At 44.6% G+C, this 23,488-nt stretch overlaps 1 protein-coding gene across 1 annotated transcript; it reads right to left on the bottom strand.

The window, feature by feature from the left end:
• Nucleotides 1–38: 38 nt before the first annotated feature.
• LOC127640215 (uncharacterized) lies at nucleotides 39–23,488 on the bottom strand. The gene is made up of 12 exons (XM_052122670.1): nucleotides 23,471–23,488; nucleotides 23,270–23,389; nucleotides 21,077–21,205; nucleotides 14,402–14,551; nucleotides 14,128–14,153; nucleotides 13,830–13,864; nucleotides 7,995–8,079; nucleotides 5,808–5,852; nucleotides 665–722; nucleotides 439–514; nucleotides 141–282; nucleotides 39–72 (listed from the first exon to the last, which is right to left on the bottom strand). Exons 1-12 carry the CDS (start codon nucleotides 23,486–23,488, stop codon nucleotides 39–41), a joined length of 918 nt encoding a protein of 305 aa, XP_051978630.1.

Here is a 23,488-nt window from a genome sequence, read left to right as displayed (position 1 = left end):
TAGGAAATATACATTTGATGTCAGTGTTCGCTCTCTCTTCAGCCCAGTCCAGTATGAACTTCTGCACATACACTGTTTTTCCAATTCCGGCATCACCCTTTGTTAGAACGGTTTTGATTTTTTTAAAGATTGTATTGTACTTGATCTCTTGTTCACACTTTGTGATGTAGGGCTCTATGAAAATATCCTTCAGTTGTCTTCTTCCAGGTATTATTCCTTCATTCAGATACTGAAACTCCTCCTTCAATTTCTGTTTCAATGTCTTAGAAAAGGTCACTGATACTATAAAGAATCAACATTTTATATATTAACAACTTTGCATGTGTTTCTCCCTTATATTGACTCTCCTAATATTTATTTATTTATTATTTAAGGTACAGTACATTGCATAATAATGCTGAGCACTAGAACGAGTTTGTTATTTTGTTCATGGATTACCTGGAGTGTTATTCTGCATACCACTGTTTGAACACTGGTGGTTGGACAAGGGACTTGTGGTTTGGGTTGCTTCATTCTTCAGTCCAAAAAGCAAAAATAAACAAAATACATAAAAACTGCTTATCAAGACAAAGAAACTACATTATATGGTACTAATAGGCACTGTCCAAGATTACTATATTTTATGTTTAAGGTTTAATCCAGGAGCAGGTCTGTTCTTATTCACCCGTGCTTGTCCAGACTCTTTCGACTTATCCCCTTGTGCTTGCCCAGGATTGTTCTTTCTGCAGGTAAAAATAAAATTGATCACTTTCAGAAAACTGACAGTTGACATAGTGAAACTAATTGATGGTGCTAAGCCTGTTAAACTTGCATTTCCCTTAAATTGATAAAACATTTTTTATTAGATTCTGCGTTTTCTTGATTCTTGTTGTTTTATTTTTTTATGAACCAATGATCTTTTCTTTAATAATCACATTAAAGGTGCACTCAGTACATTTTTGGTTATCTTGGACAACTAGTGGCGTGGATGCAGCATCATTTAAAATCAATAGTTTTCAGTTTCAGATACCATTGTAGAAATTTACTACTGATCTATTATTTCAACTTTTTAGGGGTCCAACACTGAAGGTGCAGGAACCCCATTGCATTTGTACTCATTTTTAGGGGCCACCGAAGATGCATAGGCACCTATTGTGTTTGTTAGTGTTCTTTAGGGGTCCAAGCATGAAGTGCTGGAACCCTATTGTTTTTGAAGGATTTTCTTCTTATTATTATTATTATTAGGGGTTCAAGCCCAAAGGGCTAGAAACCTAATTGTTTGTGTAAGGATTTTTAGTGGCCAAGATATTTAGGTGCGTAGACACCTATTGTGTTTGTTAGTGTTCTTTTTATTATTATTATTCTGTATACATTTCCTATGGCAGCCCATAGAACAGTTCTTGGGAAAGTTATGATTATCCATTTGACTTGGTGATATATTAAGGCTCTGCAATTTGTTTTCTGTGCAGAGCAAAGAACGTTTTTCACTTAGTTAGCAGAGCATGATGCTTTTTGCATACAGGTAGAGGACAGTATGAAGTGCTACCATAGCAAATTGGGAGTCTTTATCTCAAACCCTCTAGTGCCACCAACAGTTAAATGTTTCTCATGTTTATGCTAATAAATTTTGGACCGTAAGGCCTAGAGACAAAGTTATTTTCCCCCCCTTTATTCCTGAGCTCATGCGGAGTCAAAAGCATACCATGGTTTCAATTTAAATTTCTTCGAATAGATTTTAAGACATTTAGAATTTTCGAAAATTGACATGCGTCATCTGGAGACACTAAAAAGTTATTTAAAGACTTCTGATAGTCCAAACCATTTTTGAATGGCGTTTCAACAAATTCAACGAAGAATGCGCAAAAATTTAATTTGAGGCTGTATCTCCATGACACTTTAACAGATTGTGTCGAAACTTGGTATGTGTCATAGTCATCATGGCCCGAGGTGACCTGCAGTTCTTCGGCACAGTGCCCCCTACAGGTCAGAAGAGATTAAAAAATGGCTATTTTTGCTTAAAATCACGAAACTAAACTCTTTAGATTCTGTGAGGCATACCGTGTGGATTGATACAAATTGACAATTTTAAATATGTTGGCCATTTTGGAATGTTTTGTAAAGTGCTGTATTTTACAAACACATTAGTGTATTGTAACGAAACTCGGTATGTGTCATTGGCACAATGCCCTGAAGGTGTTCAACAAGTTTTAGGACAGCGCTAGCTTGTGGTAAAAACAAATAACAAAATATATGAAAATGCTATGACACTGGCCTTGATAGATTCCTTGGGTCAAGCCGAGTTCTACGATACCACATTAGTCATGGTCGGCCAAACTTCCTGTCTGCCGTTATTAGTTTAATTGAAAACCAAAAAAACTAATAATACCAAAAACACTTCTTTCTTGTTACCATTTTCACTCATTCCTCTAAATGGAGTCAAATTAAAAAAATTACTCTATAGCATCGCCATCATTCACTATTTATTTACTCTTTTTAAAGACACATGGGAGATTATTGTGCAAGTGAAATCAGTTATTTAAGTTAATTTTAAAAAGGTTATAGAAGTTTAAGTTTATTGAAATTAAAATTCAATGCACTTTTATTCTATAAATTGGCCACCGGATGAAATCAGAACTCCATTGGTGCAAGAGTAAAAAGTAATTCAGAAATGTTTTGAATTTCAGAAACACCACTCAAACCACATATGAGGACCCTATTTTAAAGCAAAACATTATATAATTGAATTATAGATTATAATTATTATAATAATATTTATAATGCATGGTTATAATGTTTATTTTTAGCAGTGGAAGCCAGTAATTATTCACATTTCTAACAAACATATATTTTTCTGTCTTAAATTATATAATAGTTTGTTTACACCACTAAATAAAATAACAAATAATCCAAAAAGCCCATTCATTCACACTGAGCACCTGTGCATTTAGCTTTAGCCCTATAGCTGCTAGGGATGGGCATTGTTGTTCATTTTGTCTACTGGAGTACTCGATGGGCAATGACATGTACATAACTGTATATATAATAACATGCCTGACAAACTTCTTTGGCTGCTGAATTGCATCTTGTTGTTCTGGTGTATCATCTATTCATTTTTATAGGCTGTTATAAAATAATCAAACTACATTCATCTCTAGGAGACAGAATGTGTCACTTTCTTGAGCGGTATGATGGCTGCGTGGTCCCATGGTGTTTATACTTGCGTACCATTGTTTGTACAGATGAACATGGTACCTTCAGGCATATGGAAATTGTTCACAAGGATGAACCAGACTTGTGGAGGTCCACAATTTTTTTCTGAGGTCTTTGCTATTTTTTCACATAATGTCAAGCAAAGAGGCACTGAGTTTGAAGGTATGTCTTAAAATATATCCACAGGTACATCCCCAATTCAGTACACCTCCAATCAGAAGCTAATTGGCTAATTGCCTAAAGTCTTGACATAATTTTCTGGAATTTTCCAATAGTGATCCTATAATAATTAATAACAAAAATGCCTCTAACTATTGAACCGTTGGTCCATTCCAACTTGAAATTGTGCATGTAGTTAATTTGTCCAAGGTGCCATCAAGGTCTATGAGAGAGTCGCATATTTTGAAAAAAATAAATAAATAAATATGGGCCAATCGTCTTTCAGCAGCTTTTAAATAGGGTTAAATAAGGCAGATCGGAACAAAACCTGGAAGGCCTATTTGTCTGTTGGTCCAAGAGGTATGTGCAATATAATTTTTTTTTTTAAATTGCACACTAGGAGGCGCTATGGCGTTTTACATGCATGTAAATTGAATTTTCACAAAGAAAATCTTTATTCATACCATACTGTAGATTTCTTCATTCTGAACAATTCTGCCTCATATACCATTGGTGTGAGACAAAATGCTTGAGATTATAAAAAAAATAAATAAATACTTTTCAAACTAGTCGTAGGCCGTTTGCCCAATCGGAACCCAACCAATGCAGAAATATTCAGCAGAGGCCCAATGTATAAGTTATCAAAGGAATTTTGAACGTTTCATCGTCAAACGGTATGCCAAAACATACATAGTGGGTGTGGCCACTTTTATTAAAACGGTCATAACTTTTGAACAGATTGACATTTACAATTTTGCTTCAAAAGATAAGGATTCAACCACTGGAGTCGTATGGATTAATTTTATGCTGCATTTATGTGCTTTTTACAGCTTCAAAATATTGGTACCCAGTTTTCAACAAATTTTGTTTAGGCAGGATCTATTCTGACAATTTGTATTATTTGGCATCCACTAGATAATTTGTGTCAATTCTGATTATTTTGCTTGGACCCCAATGATTGCTGCTTGTGGCTATATTTATTATTATTATTATTATTAGCCTACTGGTCTACTATTCAAACCTATTATTATTATTATTATTATATTATTATTGAGTATCACCTTGGTAACTGCCTAGCAACCAGATGGGGGTTAACCTAGCAACCAAGTAACAAATCATATATTTCTGCACCAGAACATTGTTGAGATTTCCGGTTTATTTAATTTAACTCAGGGTAGCAAGGAGCCTTTTGAGTTTCACCTTGGTAACTACCTAACAACCAGAGAGGCACAAAATGGCGGCTGTGGCTCTGGTGGAGAGTGTCACACGAGGTTTCCGGCCAGAGATTGTGGCTGCGAATGTGGGCAGAGAGACTGATTAATGGTGTCTTCCTGTTTAACACGTGTAACATGATAACTTGGGGAGAGAGCTCAAGTTATATGTAAATGTATGTGCGGATATGTTTGTCAGGGGTTTTGTGTGTGTGTGTGTGCAGTTAGTACAAGAGAGAGAGACAACAGGGTGATGGCACCGAAGCCAGTTTAGCAATTGTGGGAGAGACGGCAACCATTAGTTTTATCATTCAGAGACACGATGAAAAGCTCGTAAATTGTCCGCCGCAGTCGTAGGTTGTTTAATGGATAAACTCAATGTGCCGGTCTCACCCGCGATGGCAGAAATACACAAACAGTCAACATGGTTGGACGAAAACACAGCAAATCTAATTCGTGGTAACAGAAGTTACAGTAATACCTTGAGTATTATTAGCAGCAATGATCGGTCCATAATCTGTACAAGCAATAACCTTGATTCACAAGAATAACACACTGTAATAATCTCTCTCTGCCCAGACGTAAACCTCTTACTTGAGTTGCATGAGGACATGGGTAGAATGTGTGTTCGTCCATTGCTTGACTTAAATTCGGTTCCTCAAAGTTTGGGAGATGACGGGAGGCCATTTCCACACTCTGTCGGTGGGCGGTACGGCGGCTGATTCTCGATTCGGCGGCAGAGAGATCAGTCGACTCGGTTGAAGTATAAAGATAAATCTTCTTCACTTCTGCAGCAAAAGTGTGAGACGCGGATTGCTCAATGGTCTCCTTCGGATCCATTAGCGTGCTCGGTGGAACACGGAGAATCTCAGCTCGTTCAGCGAGATGGAGATAGTATGGCCAAAGTTCAGGTATGTACGTTACTTCCTTGGGCAGCGAGGCTACACCTGGGAGCAACAGGGCTGCAACTAGACACGGCGAATACTGTCACTGGAAGCAAGGCTTAGAAAGAATCTCCAGGTTTTTTTTTTTGACATTATGGTTGAGGGATGTGTTCTGTCATACGTTTTATCCAAAAGGAGTTGAGAGTTCAATCCTTCAGAATTTCACACCTAGGTGTAAAATCTATCTATCTGTCTGTCTGTCTGTCTGCATAAAAGTATCACACCATATCACATTTAAGTTTCTTTACAAATGTTTTAAATTTTTCAATTGTGTTAAGCCATAATAATAAAAAAAATGACTCACCTTTCATGATCCTTCTTTTTTGTTTTGTCTAACATGCTGAAAATCCTGCTGGGGAATATGTAAATGATTATCATATGTAAAACATGCAATCAAACAGTTTTATTGTCCAATACATGTTTCTGGTCTTACTGTGAATCACTTAGTGCACTTATGCAGTAAAAGCTTGTCTTCAAAATGTAATGGAATGTTTTGTCTTTTAGTTCATGTCTTTTAATTTTAGTTCATCTGTACTTGAAAAAATGGTCCTAACCCAAAATGGCAAAACATTAGGTTTTTAATGATCTTCATCACCAATTTAACAAATAGATGAATGAATGAACATTGCATTTATATAGTGTATTTCTGATACTACACTCAAAGTGCTTTACACAGCGAACAGGGAATCTCCTCAAAAAACACCAGTGTGCAGCATCCACCTGGATGATTCAATGGCAGCCACAGTGTACCAGTACACTCACCACACACCAGGTATTGGTGGAGAGGATAGAGTGGAGTGGAGATACTGCATGGGATGGTTTTCTCTTTGGTTTCTTTAAATGTTTAAGGCTTGTGGGTAAACTTGCACACCGGTTAGTTTGCGTTCAATGTCCAAATATTCTAAGGTTAAAATCTTAACTCTGACCAGGCCAAATCATGAGCCTGATGGACTTGTTCTCAAGACACTTCCTGGTGCTCTTTGCAGTATGGGCAGGACACATTTTTATGACTTATGCAGGCTTTTTTCCTGTCTTTGAGAACTATAAATTGTGATCATCCCTGCATGAAGAGGCTTTGGGCCATCCAGATGCTTTCTTTCTGGCAACATCACCTGTTGTTTCAAAGCATTAAGCAATAGGTAATAGAGAAATAAGATAAATAAAGGGTCCTGTAAACTACTGAATAGCTATTGTTGGCCTGATGCAGACCAGCTATGGGTTTTCTGGCAGCAACCCATGTGTGATATTTTGCTAATTTTTGGAGCAGATTTTCTCACTCTTTTATCTTGGGATTCAAAACACTGCACACTCTAGATCTCTCCCTGCTCTTTCATTCCTGGTTCCAGTTTCCAGCATTTTCCAAACACTTTACTGCAGCAAAAGTTAACCAGCAGAAGGTGGAACAGAAGCTCTCAGGAGTGCTAATTTCCTGACCAATGATTTCTTTTGAAGAAAATAAAAAGCTTCATGTTTTTCCATTTTGGGCTTGACCCATTTTTTTTCATATATTCCTAGAATTTGACATAATTACATTTATAGCAGATATTCACATTTAAAATGCACCATCTTTCTGCTCTGTAAAAAAAGATAAAATCTTTTGCTAGTCAACTGAGTAAGATCCTTTTTACCAGCAGAATGGTGTATTGACATTAACACACAGGCTTAAGCTCTAGGGGCCGTCCTCAAATGCATACGATAGAATAAAAGATGGCAACCATGGTGTGCAAAAGCTGTCTGTACAGCACAAGTTCATGTAGAAGAAGCCCTGGGACCCAGCAGTATCTTAATGTGGCCCTTGGTGTGGATAGGACATCAAAAAGCAGGCACTAAAGCCTAGCACACTCTACATGACTCAAGCTCGCCTGCTAAAAGTCAGCGTCTGTCCATGAGAAGTCATAGATCTCACAACCGATGGTCGTCTGGTGTGTGCACTCACCTTTTAATTATTTTACTTTTTGCATCGTATCATGCAATAATACAAATGTTTCATGTTTCATAATCTTTCACTTATGCCCAAATTTCAAGTCAATCAACTGATGCGCTAAAAAAAATCATTTAAACTCTGTAGTCTATTTGCAGGTGTGTGGATTTACATGCTTTCTTTTTCTTCTTTTTTCTACTTTGTTGTGTTATATTATCATGAAGAAATACACATGAACGAAATTCTAATGCAAGTGATCAAAAGAGACACATATGAGCAGGTGTAACATTGATGTTTATATTGTTTGTCCACATGATCAGATCATCCCAAATAAACAGGGCTTTAGTCCACAATGAATGATCGTGTAGTTAATACACCCAGTTGTGTAGTGTGTGCACCACCATGGCTGAGAACAAAAGACTGCGAGTCGTGTAGTGTGTGCAGGGCGCCGACTGAAACTCATGTAGTGTGCGCTAGGCTTAAGTCAATCAGCCAAAGCCTGACTCTTTGGATGTATCCAACCTGAGTGCACTGTATGATTGCTATATTTTTTAATATAGACTCTCTTACCTTTTGCCTTCATTGGTATTTGTCAGTAGTCCGTAGTCTGCTGTAGCAGACTCTTTTGCTTTCAGATCGTCATTCATGTCTTCGACTAGTAACCAAAAAATGTTCAGTCATTTACTATGCAAAACAAAACGTCTAGGTTACGTATGTAACCTCCGTTCCCCGATGGAGGGAACGAGACGTTGTGTCTTCCCTGCCACGTCGCTGAGCCGAGCCACTGTTGTGGCCGGACCATTTCTGGCTCCTCAGAAAAATCCTGAATGAACTCCCGTATTCGCCCCGTTTAAATACCCGTATGTCAGGGGGCGGGATATGCAAATACCATCTGCCAACTTCTCATTGGCCTTTTTTCATAGAACAGAGGTATATTTCGGCGCTCAAGAGAGACCCCTAGTGTCGCTTCTCTGACACAACATCTCGTTCCCTCCATCGGGGAACGGAGGTTACATACGTAACCTAGACATTCCCCTTCTGTCGCTCTCTCCACGTTGTGTCAGAGAAGCGACACTAGGGGTCCACTTTTAAACGTGCCATGCGCTGAGCCGTGTATGTGAGCTGCTGATACAGGAGCGGTCAGGTATTCTTATGTGCAAAGGCAACCAGCTGTATCAGCTGCACCTACCCTTCCCCAATGCCCCATTAAAGCCATCAGAATCCTTCTGGTTACCCTGGAAAGGGAAACAAGGTGATGCTTGCCAACATGGGAACGGGCCAAGCCTGGCTGGGCCTCTTTTCTCTCTATGTTTCTCGCATAGAGCAACTACGATCGGGGCCCTTACATGCATTAAGGGAAGGGGGTCTTACCCCGTTTCCTATTCTTTCAGGGCGAGAAGACCCTGCGGAGACCACACCTACTGTGCGAATACGTCACATGGCCGCTTAGGGCCTATGTGGGACAGTTGGAAGCTTACAGCACGGCGACCGAGGCAGCTGGAACTGCCTAAGGGAGACACGGGAGTCCGCTCGTGAGGGGACAGTACCGCGGATTTTACACACAGGGGGAGTCCGAACAGGAGGCCTTAACCTGTGAAGCACCTATTCCAGTACAGGGTAGATTGAGTACCCGTAGTGGCTTGGGTCGGTGAGTTCCTCTGCTGAACTGCAGACCCAGAAGGGCTAGGGAGGAATCAACCAGGGATCCGAAGATGGGGTCTCCTGGGAACAAAGGCGCACTATTTTACCTCGGGATGAGGGAAAGGGCGCTAGGCACAAGCGATTCACCTGGCCAGATCGTCAGCGTGTTACCGAGTTCTACGGGCTCGGGCACGGGACGATACTGACTCAATTCGGAGATTGTAGAATCTCGCTAAAGTGTTAGGTGTTGCCCACCCTGCTGCTCTGCAGATGTCTGCTAGGGAGGTGCCCCTGGCCAGTGCCCATGAGGCCGCAACACTCCTGGTTGAGTGAGCTCGGACCCGCAAGGGGGGGGCACGGCCTGGGTGTGATAAGCCAGTGAGATGGCGTCAACAACCCAGTGGCCGAGCCTCTGTTTGGAGACAGCTTTCCCTTTCTGCTGTCCCCTGAAGGAGATAAAGAGCTGCTCAGCAACGAAAGGGCTGGGTCTGCCTCCTCCCGGGGCAGCGCTTGCAGGTTCACTACCTGGTCTCTGAAGGGCGTGGTAGGAACCTTGGGCACGTAGCCCGGTCGCGGTCTTAGGATCACATATGTGTCTGCCGGACCGAACTCCAGGCAAGTGTCGTTAACAGAGAACGCTTGTAGGTCCCCGACCCTCTTGATGGAGGTGAGCGCGATCAGCAGGGCAGTCTTGAGAGAGAGGGCCCTGAGTCCAGCTGAATCTAGCGGCTCAAAGGGGGGTCTCTGGAGGCCTGTGAGGATGATCAAGAGATCCCAGGAGGGAAACAGGTTAGGCCGGGAGGGAGTTAGCCTCCGGGCACCTTTTAGGAACCTGATAATTAAGTCGTGCTTACCTAGAGACTTGCCGTCTAGCGTGGCGATGGCGGCGACATACACCTTGAGGGTGGAGGGGGACAGTCTCCTCTCCAGCCTCTCCTGTAGAAACACGAGCACTGACCTAGCCGCGCACCTCTGTGGGTCTTCAGCCCGGGAAGAACACCAATTTCTGAACAAAGCGCCACTTTAGGGCGTAAAGATGCCTGGTAGAGGGGGCTCTGGCTTGGTTGATAGTATCTATGACGGTCGGTGGTAGACCGGCTAGATCTTCCGCATCCCGTCCAAGGGCCAGACGTGGAGGTTCCAGAGGTCTGGGTGCGGGTGCCAGAGCGTGCCCCATCCCTGGGAAAGGAGGTCCATCCTCAGGGGAATTTGCCAGGGAGGGGCTGTCGCGAGGAGCGTGAGGTCCGAGAACCAAGTCCGGGTGGGCCAGTAGGGGGCCACCAGAATGACTTGCCCTTCATCCTCCCTGACCTTGCACAGCACCTGTGTAAGAAGGCTCACTGGGGGAAATACGTACTTGCGCAGCCCAGAGGGCCAGCTGTGTCCCAAAGTGTCTGCCCCGAGGGGAGCCTCTGTCCAGGCATACCAGGGCGGGCAGTGGGAGGTTTCTTGGGAGGCAAACAGGTCTACCTGGGCCTTGCCGAACCGGTCCCAGATCAGCTGGACCGACTGGGGGTGGAGCCTCCACTCCCCGCTGGGCAAGCGTTGTCGTGACAGCGTGTCCGCTATCACATTGAGGTTGCCGGGGATGTGAGTGGTGTGCAGTGACTTGAGTCGCAGTTGAGGCATTTGATGTGCCAACGCAGCGGGGCCTGGTTCCAACAGCCTGCGGCTGCGTGCCCGTTGCACACGGCGCCCTAACCCGATTTGGAGGCGTCGGTTGTGACCAGGACGCGTCGGGACACCTGCTGCAAGGGTACTCCTGCCTGTAGAAAGCAGAGGTCTGTCCAGGGTTTGAAGGTTTGGCGGCAGGCGGTGGTGATTCTCACACAGTGCCTAGATTGAGGGAAGCGAGGCATTTCAGCACCGACTGTGCACGCTCGTTGAGAGACATGCTGACATTGAGACTGAGTCTAACTACATGCTGAGAAAAGAGATGCTCTGAACCGGGGCGAGCTCACTCTTTTCCCAGTTGACCTGAAGCCCCAAACGGCTAAGGTGCCTAAGCACTCGGTCTCTGTGCGCGCATAGTAACTCTCGCGAGGGGGCCAGGATGAGGGGACAGAGACTGGCCGAAGGGGAGGACTTTTGTACTGATACGCCCGACCGTCGAACGCGAACCGTAGAATGGGTCGGCGTCGTGGCAGGATCGAGACGTGAAAGTACGTGTCCTACAGGTCTACCGCTGCGAACCAATCTAGATGCCAGCCAGAATTGTTTTTCTGGGTGAGCATTTTGAACGGGAGTTTTGACAGAGCCCGGTTCAAAACTCGCAGGTCCAAGATCGGTCGTAAGCCGCCGCCTTTCTTGGGTACAACGAAGTAAGGGCTGTAGAAACCCTTCTTCGTTTCGGAGGGACAGGGGCTATCGCGTCTTTGATTAGCAGAGAGGCGATTTCTTCACGCAGGGACTTGGCATGTTTGCCGTATACTGCGAAAAATGGACGCCCGCAAAGGGGGCAGAGGCCTGACAAACTGAATTGCGTAACCGAGTCGAATGGTCCGGTGCAGCAAGCGTGACGAGTTGGGCAGTGAAAGCCACGCCTCTAAACTCCGTGCTAGGGGCACCAAGGGGACCAGTATTTTGGACGTACCCGGCGGGGCTTTGCAGCGGGGCGGAACAGGTAATACGGCGTCGGGAGGCAGTGAAGCGTCCCAAGGCTCTGGTGCTGAGAACAGACTCGAAGCACTTACCTTGCTCCACGCACCCGGCAGGGGGTGGGTTCGTGACTGAGGAGGAGTTCTGATGTTGGCGTACTCTGGACTCGTCTGAACCGGCCGGCTGGGGAACAGTCAGGGGGCTGAAGGCGGATTGTGGCCGCGTCCAGCATGCCGAGACTGTTGAGACCTGGAAGCAAAGTGCCGTGAGAACGGCATTTGCGGGCCAGATGACCCAGAGACAAAAGGAAATAGCTCTATTATAGAGAATGTAATGAATTTAACAAAAGATTCTCCTCCCGGCCCTCCACCGGGGAACGGAGCGATCTTACCAGCTCCGGAGCTACCGTCTCAGTCTCTGGGTCAGTCATCTCAGGAGCGCCTGGGAGCCTTCCAGGTCCTCGAGGGGGTCCGTGAGACGAGGGGCGTCCAACTTCTGCGGGGAGCTCGACGCTGGGGCTGAGAGCTGGGCCCACTCTCTTTTGTTAGTTGAGGCAGAGCACCAATTTTTTTCTTTCTTGAAAGCTGCAGGAGGACGCCCTCGGCGAGCAGACAGGGCATGGCCCCTGGCGGTAGGTTTGCGGCAGGGCAGGATGTGTGAAATAGCCTCCGTCTGTTTCTTCCCCACTGAGGCCTGCTGGGCAGAGTCGTCAAGTGGTGTTGCCGAATGGACGGAGCTGGGAGACTGGGAGGAGCTGCCTCCTGTTCTGCGACCAGGTCCTGTCCATGCGTTGCGTTTCTGGACCACGGGGGGTGGCCATCGCCTGTTTGAGTGCAGTTCCTGTGGCACGTCAAGAACAGGACTACCCAAGTGCAGATTTTGAAGTGCCTTGGCCCGGTGGGCTTGCAGGAGGAGGCCATGGCGTGCAGGGGGGAGCGGTCTGGGACCGTTCTACCACCGAGGGTAGTGAGAGCGGAGGAGCGAGGAAGCTGGGCTTGCTCATCTCGTCATGCACATCAGGGAAGGAACCAGTGGCGGCGGCTGTGAGCGGTGCACATGCCTGCGGAACCAATTAAGCATGGGGAAGCATAGCGGACCTCCGTGCGTCAGGCTCAGACTGGGCAGCAGACCGAAGGTGGCGGCCCAGGAGAGATATCCGCATCCGATGCCGCTGTTACGCTCTCCGATGCAGCGGTGATGTCATCATCCAATGCCGGGGAGCTCGAGGGACCGTACGGTAGGCCGTTAAGCGGACCGCACTAATCCTGAGTTCTCACACTGAAAACATAACTTATTGGAGAGAATGCTCATCCCGAGCTCGGACGGAAACAAGCAAGCGTGCCGGGGAGGCGGGAGGTTTCGAGGGGGTTCACCCGGCGAAACGGAGCCCGTCATTGTCCCCAGATCGTCTTCATCGCCCGCGACGCCTGCCTCAATCCCGTAGGAAGGAGGCGAGGTGCGGGGGGCGGCTGAAGTGGCTTTCTCTCACTACAAGAAAAAGCCTACGACCGCAATGCTGCCATGGCTATGTTCTCGTACTGAAAACATAGACCATTCATAAAAACGCTGCCTGCATGTGATCGCAACCCAGGTATGCAAGGCACTTTTTATGACCGTCAGAGGTAGGGAGAAATCAACCGCATCCAGAAACTACACAGGGGTGGAAAAATCGTCTTTAAAAAGACGCGTCCTGAGAAGGACGTTCAACGCCGCTGTGTTTTGCTCTTTTTAGAGCGAAATCACTCTTTTAGAATAACTATTTCGAGTTGTCTGCGCTGTCGAAGCGCCCAGGGGCAAGAATGCACAGCTGTGCACAAAGGAGAAAGCCGCTGTTGTGCGCCATAAAGTCCAACAGCATGCAGACGTCAGAGGATTTAAACAGGAACTTGGTGTGTAACTCGCAGCAACTACATACACTCAGAAGAAATTCTCTGAATGAACTCTCGTATTCGCCCCGCTTAAATACCTGTATGTCCGGGGGCGGGACATGCAAATACCGTCTGCCAACTTCTCATTGGCCTTTTTTCATAGAACAGAGGTATATATCGGCGCTCAAGAGAGACCCCTAGTGTCGCTTCTCTGACACAACGTGGAGAGAGCGACAGAAGGGGAACTCAACATATGTAGCATTAGTTTGAATGAATCACTCAATAAAATAACACTCACCTGTTCTGTACATCAGCAAGTATGCTGACTGAGATCTGTGTATAAAAATGTAAAAGTTATGAAAAGGTCCTGTTCATATGCATATACTTATTGTATGCCCATATATAGAAAGACCTATTGCCCAAATATTTCATACACATTTTTATCTTTTAGTGCAAACTAACCTTTTATTTTATTTTAATGAATGACACGATTAATGTACTTTCAGCAGCCTTTCTGAAGACTCAGGAGGGTCTTTGAATAAATACATATAAAATCATTGGCATGTGTTTTGTAATTTGAAAAATAAGAATACTACCTGTCACGGATGTCTATTCGATGCATCTAGTGGGAAAAGGGTTTGATAAGTAACTCATCAGAAAGAGAGGTTAAGAGATACAATATCTTTAACAATCGCCATTTCTGTCCATTCTGTCCATTTTTATGTCCCTAATTGGTCTGTCGGAAATGTCCAGATATCTGTGCTCTGTTCAGCACATTACAGCAGTCTATTCAATCCTAGATTCTACTCAATCATGCAGAGTATGTAAGTCTTTACGTATATACAGTAAATGTATCAAACAAAAGCTCACCTTTTGAACACTGCTATCATTAAAATGATACCAGTTTTCACTGTCATCCTTGATGAGAGCATCATAATGGCCGCTAGCATATGAACCATGGTGGTTAATTATGACATACAGCTCATACTTTGGAGAAGTTCCATACTTTACAGAATCTAGCTGTTGAGAAGAGAGCACACTGTGTTTATCAGCAAGGCATCTGCATTTCCAACAGAAAGAGTCATATATAATGAGAATAATGCAAGTTTAGTGATAGAAAAGGCCCATCTGTTAGTTCAGCAATCAGATTCTCACTCGAACCATCAGATCCTGTTGGAAGATGATAGCAGGGGAGAGGAGCTTCACCCAAAAGGAAATTAGAAGCTAATTTAACGTGCATAAATACAGGATCCCGATTACACAATGCAGAAATATACTCAGGCATGCAAACACAATGGTTAACAGAGAAGAAATATGAACCTGGACTTTGCTCAACCACGAGACGTGTTGGAATACGAAAACTTCTCACAGCTAACGTGAAAATTGGTGTGAAAGTGGGACAAAATTGGTGTGAAAAAATTGCTCTTGTAAAAGTGGGACATTTCTGCTTGAAAAGTGATGCAGTATGATAAATGTAATGAACAAAGAATAGTGCAGAAAAGCCTAAAACCCCAACAACCACCAGCCATACTTGAGACAATTTTTTCCCCCAAAAAAGAATTGAACTGAGAACTTGTGTATCTTGATGATGAGATTGGCTGCTAAAGAGAGTGAAAGTCAAGGTGATTAACCAAGCAAGGGAAAGGTGCCAAGCGGGCATGACATATCAATCGCCTGGAGTTACTAGCTGTCTTTTTAGCCCTGAAGGCTTTTCTTTCTGAAGTAATAAATAAAGTTGTGTTGTGGTCTCCTCTTATGACTTGAATTGCATGAATGATCCTGTTATCACACCCAGGAACAGTGTCAGGGGAGTAAACCCTCGACCCCCAGATGGTACTGAAGATTTTGAGGCAAAAAACTGTCCTCTTTGATACTCCGTGTCACAAGTCCTATTAGGGGTGGATGCCATTGGCCCACAAATGGCCAGCGTAACGCAATGTGCGTTTCTTCCAGTACACCTTTGCAAAGTCAAGGAAACAATAATACTGATTACACCAAAGTGGCCCAATCAGCCATGGTTTCAGGAGATGTTGGATTTACTGGACTGAGTTTGAACCTGTACGTTTGGCTGTTGAACAGAATTACCCAACAGTGCCGGCATTAGCTCAATCTGTCATGAACACTATTTTACAGGCTAGAGCATCGTCCACTAAACGCCTTTATGCTCACAAATCGGGAATTGGTGTTCTTCATGCGGTGTAGAGGTATCAGAACCTCTTCTTAATATTATTAACTCCTCGCTATCCTTAGGACTTGTCCAAAGAAACTTTAAATTGGCAGTTACCAGGGTTATCAGGGTAACGTGTTCAGGGAACCGGGACTGTTGATATCTGGAAGTAAAGTGCCGTGAGAACGGCATTTGCGGGCCAGGTGACCCAGAGACAAAGGAAATAGCTCTGTTATTGAGAATATGGGTACCGGCTAATGAAATAATTTCAACACAAGATTCTCCTCCCAGCCCTCCACCGGGGGACGGAGCGGTCTTACCACCTCCGGAGCTAACGTCTCGGACTCTGGGTCGGATGTCTCAGGAGCGCCTGGGAGCCTTCCGGGTCCTCGAGAGGGTCCGTGAGACAGGTGGCGTGTGCCTCCTGCGGGGTGCTTGACGCTGGGGCTGAGAGCTGGGCCTGGGTTAAGGTGGAGCAGGGTATTTCTTAGACGCAGGGGGATGCCCTCGGCGAGCAGACGGGGCATGGCCCATGGTGGCAGGCTTGCGGCGGGGCATGATGTGAGATATGGCCTCCGTCTGCTTCTTCACTGCTGGGCGAAGTCCTCGATGGTGTCGCCGAAGAGGCCGAACTGGGAGACAGGGGCGTTGAGGAAGCGAGCATTGTCGGTTTCACACATCTCGACCAGGTTCAACCACAGATGACGTTCCTGGACCACGAGCGTGTACATCACCTGCCCAAGTGACTGTGCTGTGACCTTCGTGGCTCTAAGGGCGAGGTCGGTCGCTGAGCGCAGTTCCTGCAGCACATCGAGATCAGGGCTACCCCCATGCAGATTTCTGAGCGCCTTGGCCTAGTGGATAGCCCTAAATTTGGCGTTGATGTAATGGACCAGATGGCACGACTGTACTCGGTAAAGGGTGGATCCCGTCGCTGGCCTGTAGCAGTGTTTTACAACGTCTTGGACCTGGCTGCAATTAATGCACACATTCTGTACAAACAGTGCATGAACGTAAATATTCTGAAATTCTGATGCAAACAGAATAAATCTTGACATAAATAATTAAATTTATTAGATGAAAAAACAATTTTAAAGACTGAAAATACATGAATGTTTTTTTCTTATTAATTGATTATTAATTATAGTCAAGGTAATGACAGATTACACGCACATGTACGTGTAAACACATGCACAGAAAAAAGAGCTTTTATTTTTCTTAACATATTTCCATGTAAATGCATGTTAAGATGTCGAGAATTCAACGATTTAATTACGAATAACAGCACAAAAATGATTATTATTAGTCACACTACACTACAATTATTTTCGATTATATTATAATCATTTATATTGCAAGAAAAAGCACGCCTTTGCTAAAAACAAATATAAATTATAATTCATTAATAATTCAAACAGATAACAGATTAAATTCTATTGTATAAAACAGATCGAAGTTAACGCAAATAAATTAGCAGAAATCATGAAAGATTTCTCAATGCTAAAGAAAAAAGTTTCAATGATGAAATTTTTACATTTAATCAATCATATTTTGGCTTGTAGAATGGTGATAAATATTCATATCACACTCGTGATCCTCCAGCTACAAGCCTTCGATCACAACGTAATTTATGCCAAATGAGAATGAAATTATACAAACTAAACATAGGAACATATCCTAAAATAATTGTAAGACAACGTTACACGGACAAATGGATCTGGAACAACCGTAGACACAATGTCGATAAATTCAGTCTATAAGCATTCATAGGCCAACTGTTGCCTAAGACCAGTCCATTGGCTATGCGCAAGAGGCGATCATTATGTGCATAGGTGGAAATCGCGGGGGGGTCAGGACCCTATCTGACGGTTGTCCCCCCCTAAAATATCATTCAAATATGTGTATTGTAAATAATATAATGATATATTCTTAAAATAATTGTTTAAGAAATAAAATAATACAAATGTGTGGCAGCGGGGGCGTGGTCAAGCGCCCATCCGGGAGAGAAAAGCGGTAAGGGTGCTTACACCTGAGCTAAATTATGTCTAACACCTGTGTCTAATTTCAGTAAGCATGGGGAGAGCGGCATAAAAAGGCAGCAGCCACAGAGCCTCAAGAGAGAGACTCAGTGTTCCAGAAAAGTGCTGAATGTTATATGTATAAGTTTTGTGGAAAGAAACCTAAGATCCATTAAAGCCTTACCTGTGGGTTTTTTGAAAGCTCCGTTTCCTGTGTCTCTCCTTCTCACACTGTTGCCGAAACCCGGGACTCAAATTTATCAAATGATGGAAGGTGATTGCCCCGTAGAGTCCTTCCAGTTGGCAGGGGTCCTCCAGTCCCTCGCTGCAATGCATCAGACCCACCAACAATCCCTGCTTGAGCTCCGGCAGGACCAGGATCGCCGGTTCTTCGAGATCATGCAGGCTCAAGCAGAGGACCGGCATGCGATCCGGAGTCTCCTGAGCCAGGAGGCCGTTCCGACCACAGCCGTGACCCCAGACACCCGCGCCTTGTTGCCACCGCCCGCGTTGCAAAAGATGGGGGCAGCACACGATCCAGAGCGTACCGACGAGATTTGGGGCTGGCCACACGATCAGTGAGCAGCTCGCCTTGTCCCTCTTATGTCCGGGGAAGCCCAGCTCGCGGCTCAACAACTGCCGGCAACGAACCTCCTGGCCTACGCGGACCTGAAGCGAGCCATCCTGCAACGGGTTGGTCGAAGTCCGGATGAGAACCGCCAGCTCTTCCGGAGCATGAGGCTGGAGAAATCTGACCGCCCATTTGCCTTCGGCCAACGGCTCCGGGACGCCTGTCGGAAGTGGCTGCTAGTGGGGGACCGCAACGTTGAGGAACTCGTCCACCAGGTGGTGCTGGAGCAGTTCGTCCAATGCTTGCCCCGGAGAATGGCGGAGTGGGTCCAGTGCCACCGCCCGGTGTCGCTGGAGGCAGCCGTCCGGCTTGCGGGGACTACATGGCAGCGATCCCGAGGGCGGAGGAGCCCGCCCTCTCTCTCTCTCCCTCTTCCCCCTTTCCCTGTATTTTCCCCTGTTCCCTCCCCTTCCTCTCTGCCTTCTCGCTCTGCTCTCTCCCCAGGGCCCGTTCCTGCCCCACGTAGGCGAGGAGAACTCCCGAGACCAGCTTCCCGGCCATGGGAAGCAACACATTCCCCTTCCGCAACCTTCAGCCGCCCTCCCCCTCAGGTGGGGGTGCGTGCCGCCGCAGGTACGGCCGTAGCGCCTGGGCCAGCGTGTTGGAGATGCGGAGACCCGGACCACTTCCGGGATCAGTGTCCGCTGATGGAGGTGGGGACGGTGGTGCGGGTCTCCGATATCCAGCAGGCTGATCGGGCTGGAGCATACCGGATTCCGGTAAGAATCAAGGGGGGTATTTACCAAGCATTGCTGGATACAGGGTGTAATCAGACCACCATCCACCAACGCTTGGTTCAACCCGGGGCTTTGGGCACAGCTAAACTGGTGAGGGTGAGGTGTGTGCATGGGGATGTTCACAAGTATCCTATGGTGACCTTGGTGATCAAATTCCGGGAGGAAAAACATAGAATGGAGGCAGCGGTTAGTTCCCGCCTCACTCATCCGCTGATTTTGGGGACCGATTGGCCGTGCTTTAGAAAAGTATTAGAGGGAATTTGCACGGATGGGTCCTGCACTAAAATAAGGAGATGTGCGATGCTTTTGCAAGGGAGGCGGAGCCGGGGCCGTCCTTGACCGCTTCAAGTCGGAATGACGAGAGAAGGGGCGGGGCTACCACACCTCCCCACAGGGAATTCCCTAAGGGGGATTTCCTTTTGGAGCAGTCGCGGGACGAAACCCTTAAGCACGCCTTTGACCAAGTGAGAGTAATCGATGGTCAACAACTCCAGACGGGCATCGCCATTTCATACCCTTATTTTGCCATTATAAGTGACCGGTTATATAGAGTGACGCAGGACGCTCAAACAAAGGAAAATGTAACACAGCTGTTGATTCCACGGAGCTGCCGGGAAATGGTTTTCCAGGCGGCTCACTATAATCCCATGGCGGGTCACCTAGGAGAAAGGAAGACACTGCTCCGTCTAATAGCCCATTTCTATTGGCCGGGCATTGGCGGTGATGTCCGCAGGTGGTGTGTGGCGTGCCGCGAATGTCAGCTGGTAAACCCACCGGCCACCCCAAAAGCGCCATTGCGCCCCCTTCCACTGATCGAGGTCTAGTAGAGCGATTTAATAAAATGCTCAAAAATATGATTAGTAAGTTCAAACACGAAGACGCTAGGAATTGGGATAAGTGGCTCGACCCCCTGTTATTCGCAGTACGAGAGGTCCTGCAAGCCTCCACTGGCTTCTCACCATTCAAGCTGCTGTATGGGCGTTGCCCGAGCGGAGTACTTGACGTCATCCGCGAAGCTTGGGAGGAGGGACCTTTGAATAGTAAGAATGAAATTCAGTACGTTCTTGATCTTCGAGCAAAACTCCACACACTGGGGCATCTGAGGGCCATCCTGAGGTCGCTGTGGCGGGCGGGGCTCACGGCAAACCCCAAGAAGTGCGCGATTGTACGTGTGGAGGTTTCAGTATCTGATGTTCCACTTGGGTAATGGCCAGGTGCGTCCCCAAATTGATAAGACCGCGGTGATTGCGACTTGCCCTAGACCCAAGACCAAAAAGGGGGTGAGGCAGTTCCTGGGGCTGGCGCCCCGGCCTGAGTCGGGCAGTGGGTGTATGTGGCAGCGGGGGTGTGGTCAAGCGCCTGTCCAGGAGAGAAAAGCGGTAGGGCGCTTACACCTGAGCTAAATTATGTCTAACACCTGTGTCTAATTTCAGTAAGCATGGGGAGAGCGGCATAAAAAGGCAGCAGCCATAGAGCCTCGAGAGAGAGAGACTGGCGCAAGAGAACTCAGTGTTCCAGAAAAGTGCTGAACATGTTATTATATGTATAAGTTTTGTGGAAAGAAACCTAAGATCCATTAAAGCCTTACCTGTGGGTTTTTTGAAAGCTCTGTTTCCAGTGTCCTCCTTCTGAGAAACGTTTCACAAAATGCAAGCGGGGCAACAACAAAAAAAAACCTTGGTGTACCCTTCAAAAATTGCTCTTGAGAATTGTTATGTTTATTGTCCCCCCAACATTTTGATGAAATTTCGCCCCTGATTATGTGTCAGTAGCATTGTCCCTGTCTGAAGTATAGGCGGCCTTCTGAACCTTAAGTGGCGCTTAGCGTAGGTTACAGTGGCTCGGCGCTTCGTGTTAACCAGGTGTCATTTAAAAAAAAAAATAATACAATTTGAATACCAGATTTTCAACATGGGGACTTTTGGACCCCACTCTACACAATGTCCACCTGATCATTTTAATAACCTAGTTTAATAATTTAATATTATTTACCTGAATAGTTGAAGAAATCTGAACTTTGCATTCATTTTTCCAGTAATAAAATACAGTTTTTGAGTACATCATCTCAAATCTCTTCAGCTGCAGAGTCAAAATGTTTGGCCACTCTTTGACGTCATTTATCTGTTGTTAAAATAAAATAAATAATTATTTAAATGTTCAAATTAAACATCCTTAAAAGTGTACAAAAATTGTTGAATGATTCCATTATTTCCAAATAGATTAGACTGTATCAATATATTCTTCTTTATTCAATAATGCTTAAAATAAAATGTGCAAATAATGCATTTAATTTTAATTTACTTGTGACACTGTGTAAAATGTAAATAAAAACAAAATGCAATGATTTGCAAATCAGTTAAACCCTATATTTAAATGAAAATAGTACAAAGACAACATATCAAATGTTGACACTGAGAAATGTTATTGTTTTTTGAAAAATATATGCTCATTTTGAATTTGATGGCAGCAAAAAAAAGGCAAAAAAGTTAGGATGGGGCAACAAAAGACTGGAGAAATTGTGTAATGCTAAAAAAAAAAACACCTGGTGGAACATCTCACAACTAATTAGGTTAATTGGCAACAGGTCAGTAACAAGATTGGTATAAAGTCTTTCAGAAGTGGTACGGCAGGATCCTCACTTGGTAGGCGTAGATGATGACTCTTTGGCCATGGTAGGCATGACCGCTGGCACGTAGAGCAGAAGCGGGCCTGGACCATGGAGCAGAGGCTTGCTTGTAACATGGCATAGAGCAGTCTGGGACAACGCCGAAAACCAATATTGAATGGCCATGATCTTCGGGCCTTCAGGTGGCACTGCATTAAAAACAGATATGATTCTGTAATCACTGCATGGGCTCAGGAACACATCCGAAAACCATTGTCAGTGAACACAGTTCATCGCTGCATCCTCAAATGCAAGTTAAACTCTATCATGCAAAGAAAAAACATATAAACAAGATCCAGAAATGCTGCCAGCTTCTCTGGGCCCAAGTGGAAAACTGTCCTATGGTCTGACAAATCAAAATTTGAAATTCTATTTGGAAATCATGGATGCCGTGTCATCCGGGCTAAAGAGGAGAGGGACCATCCAGCTTGTTATCAGTGCACAGTTCAAAATCCAGCATCCGTCATGGTGCAATAGTGCACATCTGTGAAGGCACCATTAACACGGAACGATATATACAGGTTTTGTAGAAGAGTCCGGGTGCTAAACTGGCCTTCCTGCAGTCCAGACCTGTCACCCATTGAAAACATTTGGCAAAAATATGACAAAGGAGGCCTCGAACTGTTGAGCATCTGAAATCCTATATCAAGCAATAATGGGAAAACATCTCACATTCAAAACTACTCCAACTGATCTCCTCAGTTCCCAAACACTTACGGAGTGTTGTTAAAATAAGAGGTGATGCAACAATGTGGTAAATGTGCCCCTGTCCCAACTTTTTTGAAATGTGTTGCAGCCATCAAATTCAAAATGAGCATATATTTTTCAAAAAACAATTTCTCAGTGTCAACATTTGATATGTTGTCTTTGTACTATTTTCTTTGTACTATTGTACTATTAAATATATGGTTTAAATGATTTGCAATCATTGCATTCTGTTTTATTTACATTTTACACAGTGTCCCAACATTTTTGGAAACAGAGTTGTAAATTATTTAACACATGTATTGAAAATATACTGTATAAACTAAAGCTAAAGACTAATTTTCTCATATCTTACAAAACACTGGAATAAAAATACTTATAAAAGTCTATTTAACAAATTTGGTAATTTAAAAAAAAAATAATTTGGTTTATAAAAACAATGATACTTGCAGTTTCCATATCACTCTTTGCTTTACAGTTAACGCAGAATAGTTGATCTTCTCCTTTCATTTCATGGATTCCCATTAACTCCATCCAAGCATAATTCTAAAGTGAGAAATGAAAATGAAATTGCAGGATTTGAATCATAGTTTCCATGTTTATCATTTAAGTTAACAGTATCAGTTTGGTAAATCATTATTTATCAAAATGTCTTTTGACAAATTCTGGAGACTTCTTGGCCCATCACCCTTTCTCTGTATAAGTCACCTCCCACATTGTCAGGTTTCAAGTTCAATATGGGGCATTTATTTAAAAAAATTTAATATTTGCCTGATCAATGCTATTTCGATACAAGTCATCACTTTTGCTCTTACCACGTCACATTTTCCTTTGACATCAATAGACAGGGGTACTGACAGAAACTCTGTTTCTGCTTCATTTTCTTTGTTGCAGGAACAACATGTTGTGGTGGTCACCATGATGCCTTTAAAAATCTAGAAGTATCCAGCAGATTGTCACAGTTAAGTCAAAATTTAGAAAATTGCCTTTTTTTCAATAACATGGTCTGAAATTACCTTTGATGGCTCAGCCAT

This window comes from Xyrauchen texanus, chromosome 49, assembly GCF_025860055.1.
Source record: "Xyrauchen texanus isolate HMW12.3.18 chromosome 49, RBS_HiC_50CHRs, whole genome shotgun sequence".
NCBI lineage: Eukaryota > Metazoa > Chordata > Actinopteri > Cypriniformes > Catostomidae > Xyrauchen > Xyrauchen texanus.
The sequence above is the reverse complement of the archived record's forward strand: the minus strand, read 5'-3'. Positions and strand labels throughout refer to the sequence as shown.

What these genes read in the sequence shown, in the direction of transcription:
- LOC127640215 (XM_052122670.1), bottom strand. An exon ending in AAAAAGAAGGATCATGAAAG is followed by an intron (nt 723 to 5,807) that starts GTGAGTCATTTT and finishes TTTTACCTGCAG; the next exon opens with AAAGAACAATCCTGGGCAAG. An exon ending in AAGAGTCTGGACAAGCACGG is followed by an intron (nt 515 to 664) that starts GTGAATAAGAAC and finishes TTTGGACTGAAG; the next exon opens with AATGAAGCAACCCAAACCAC.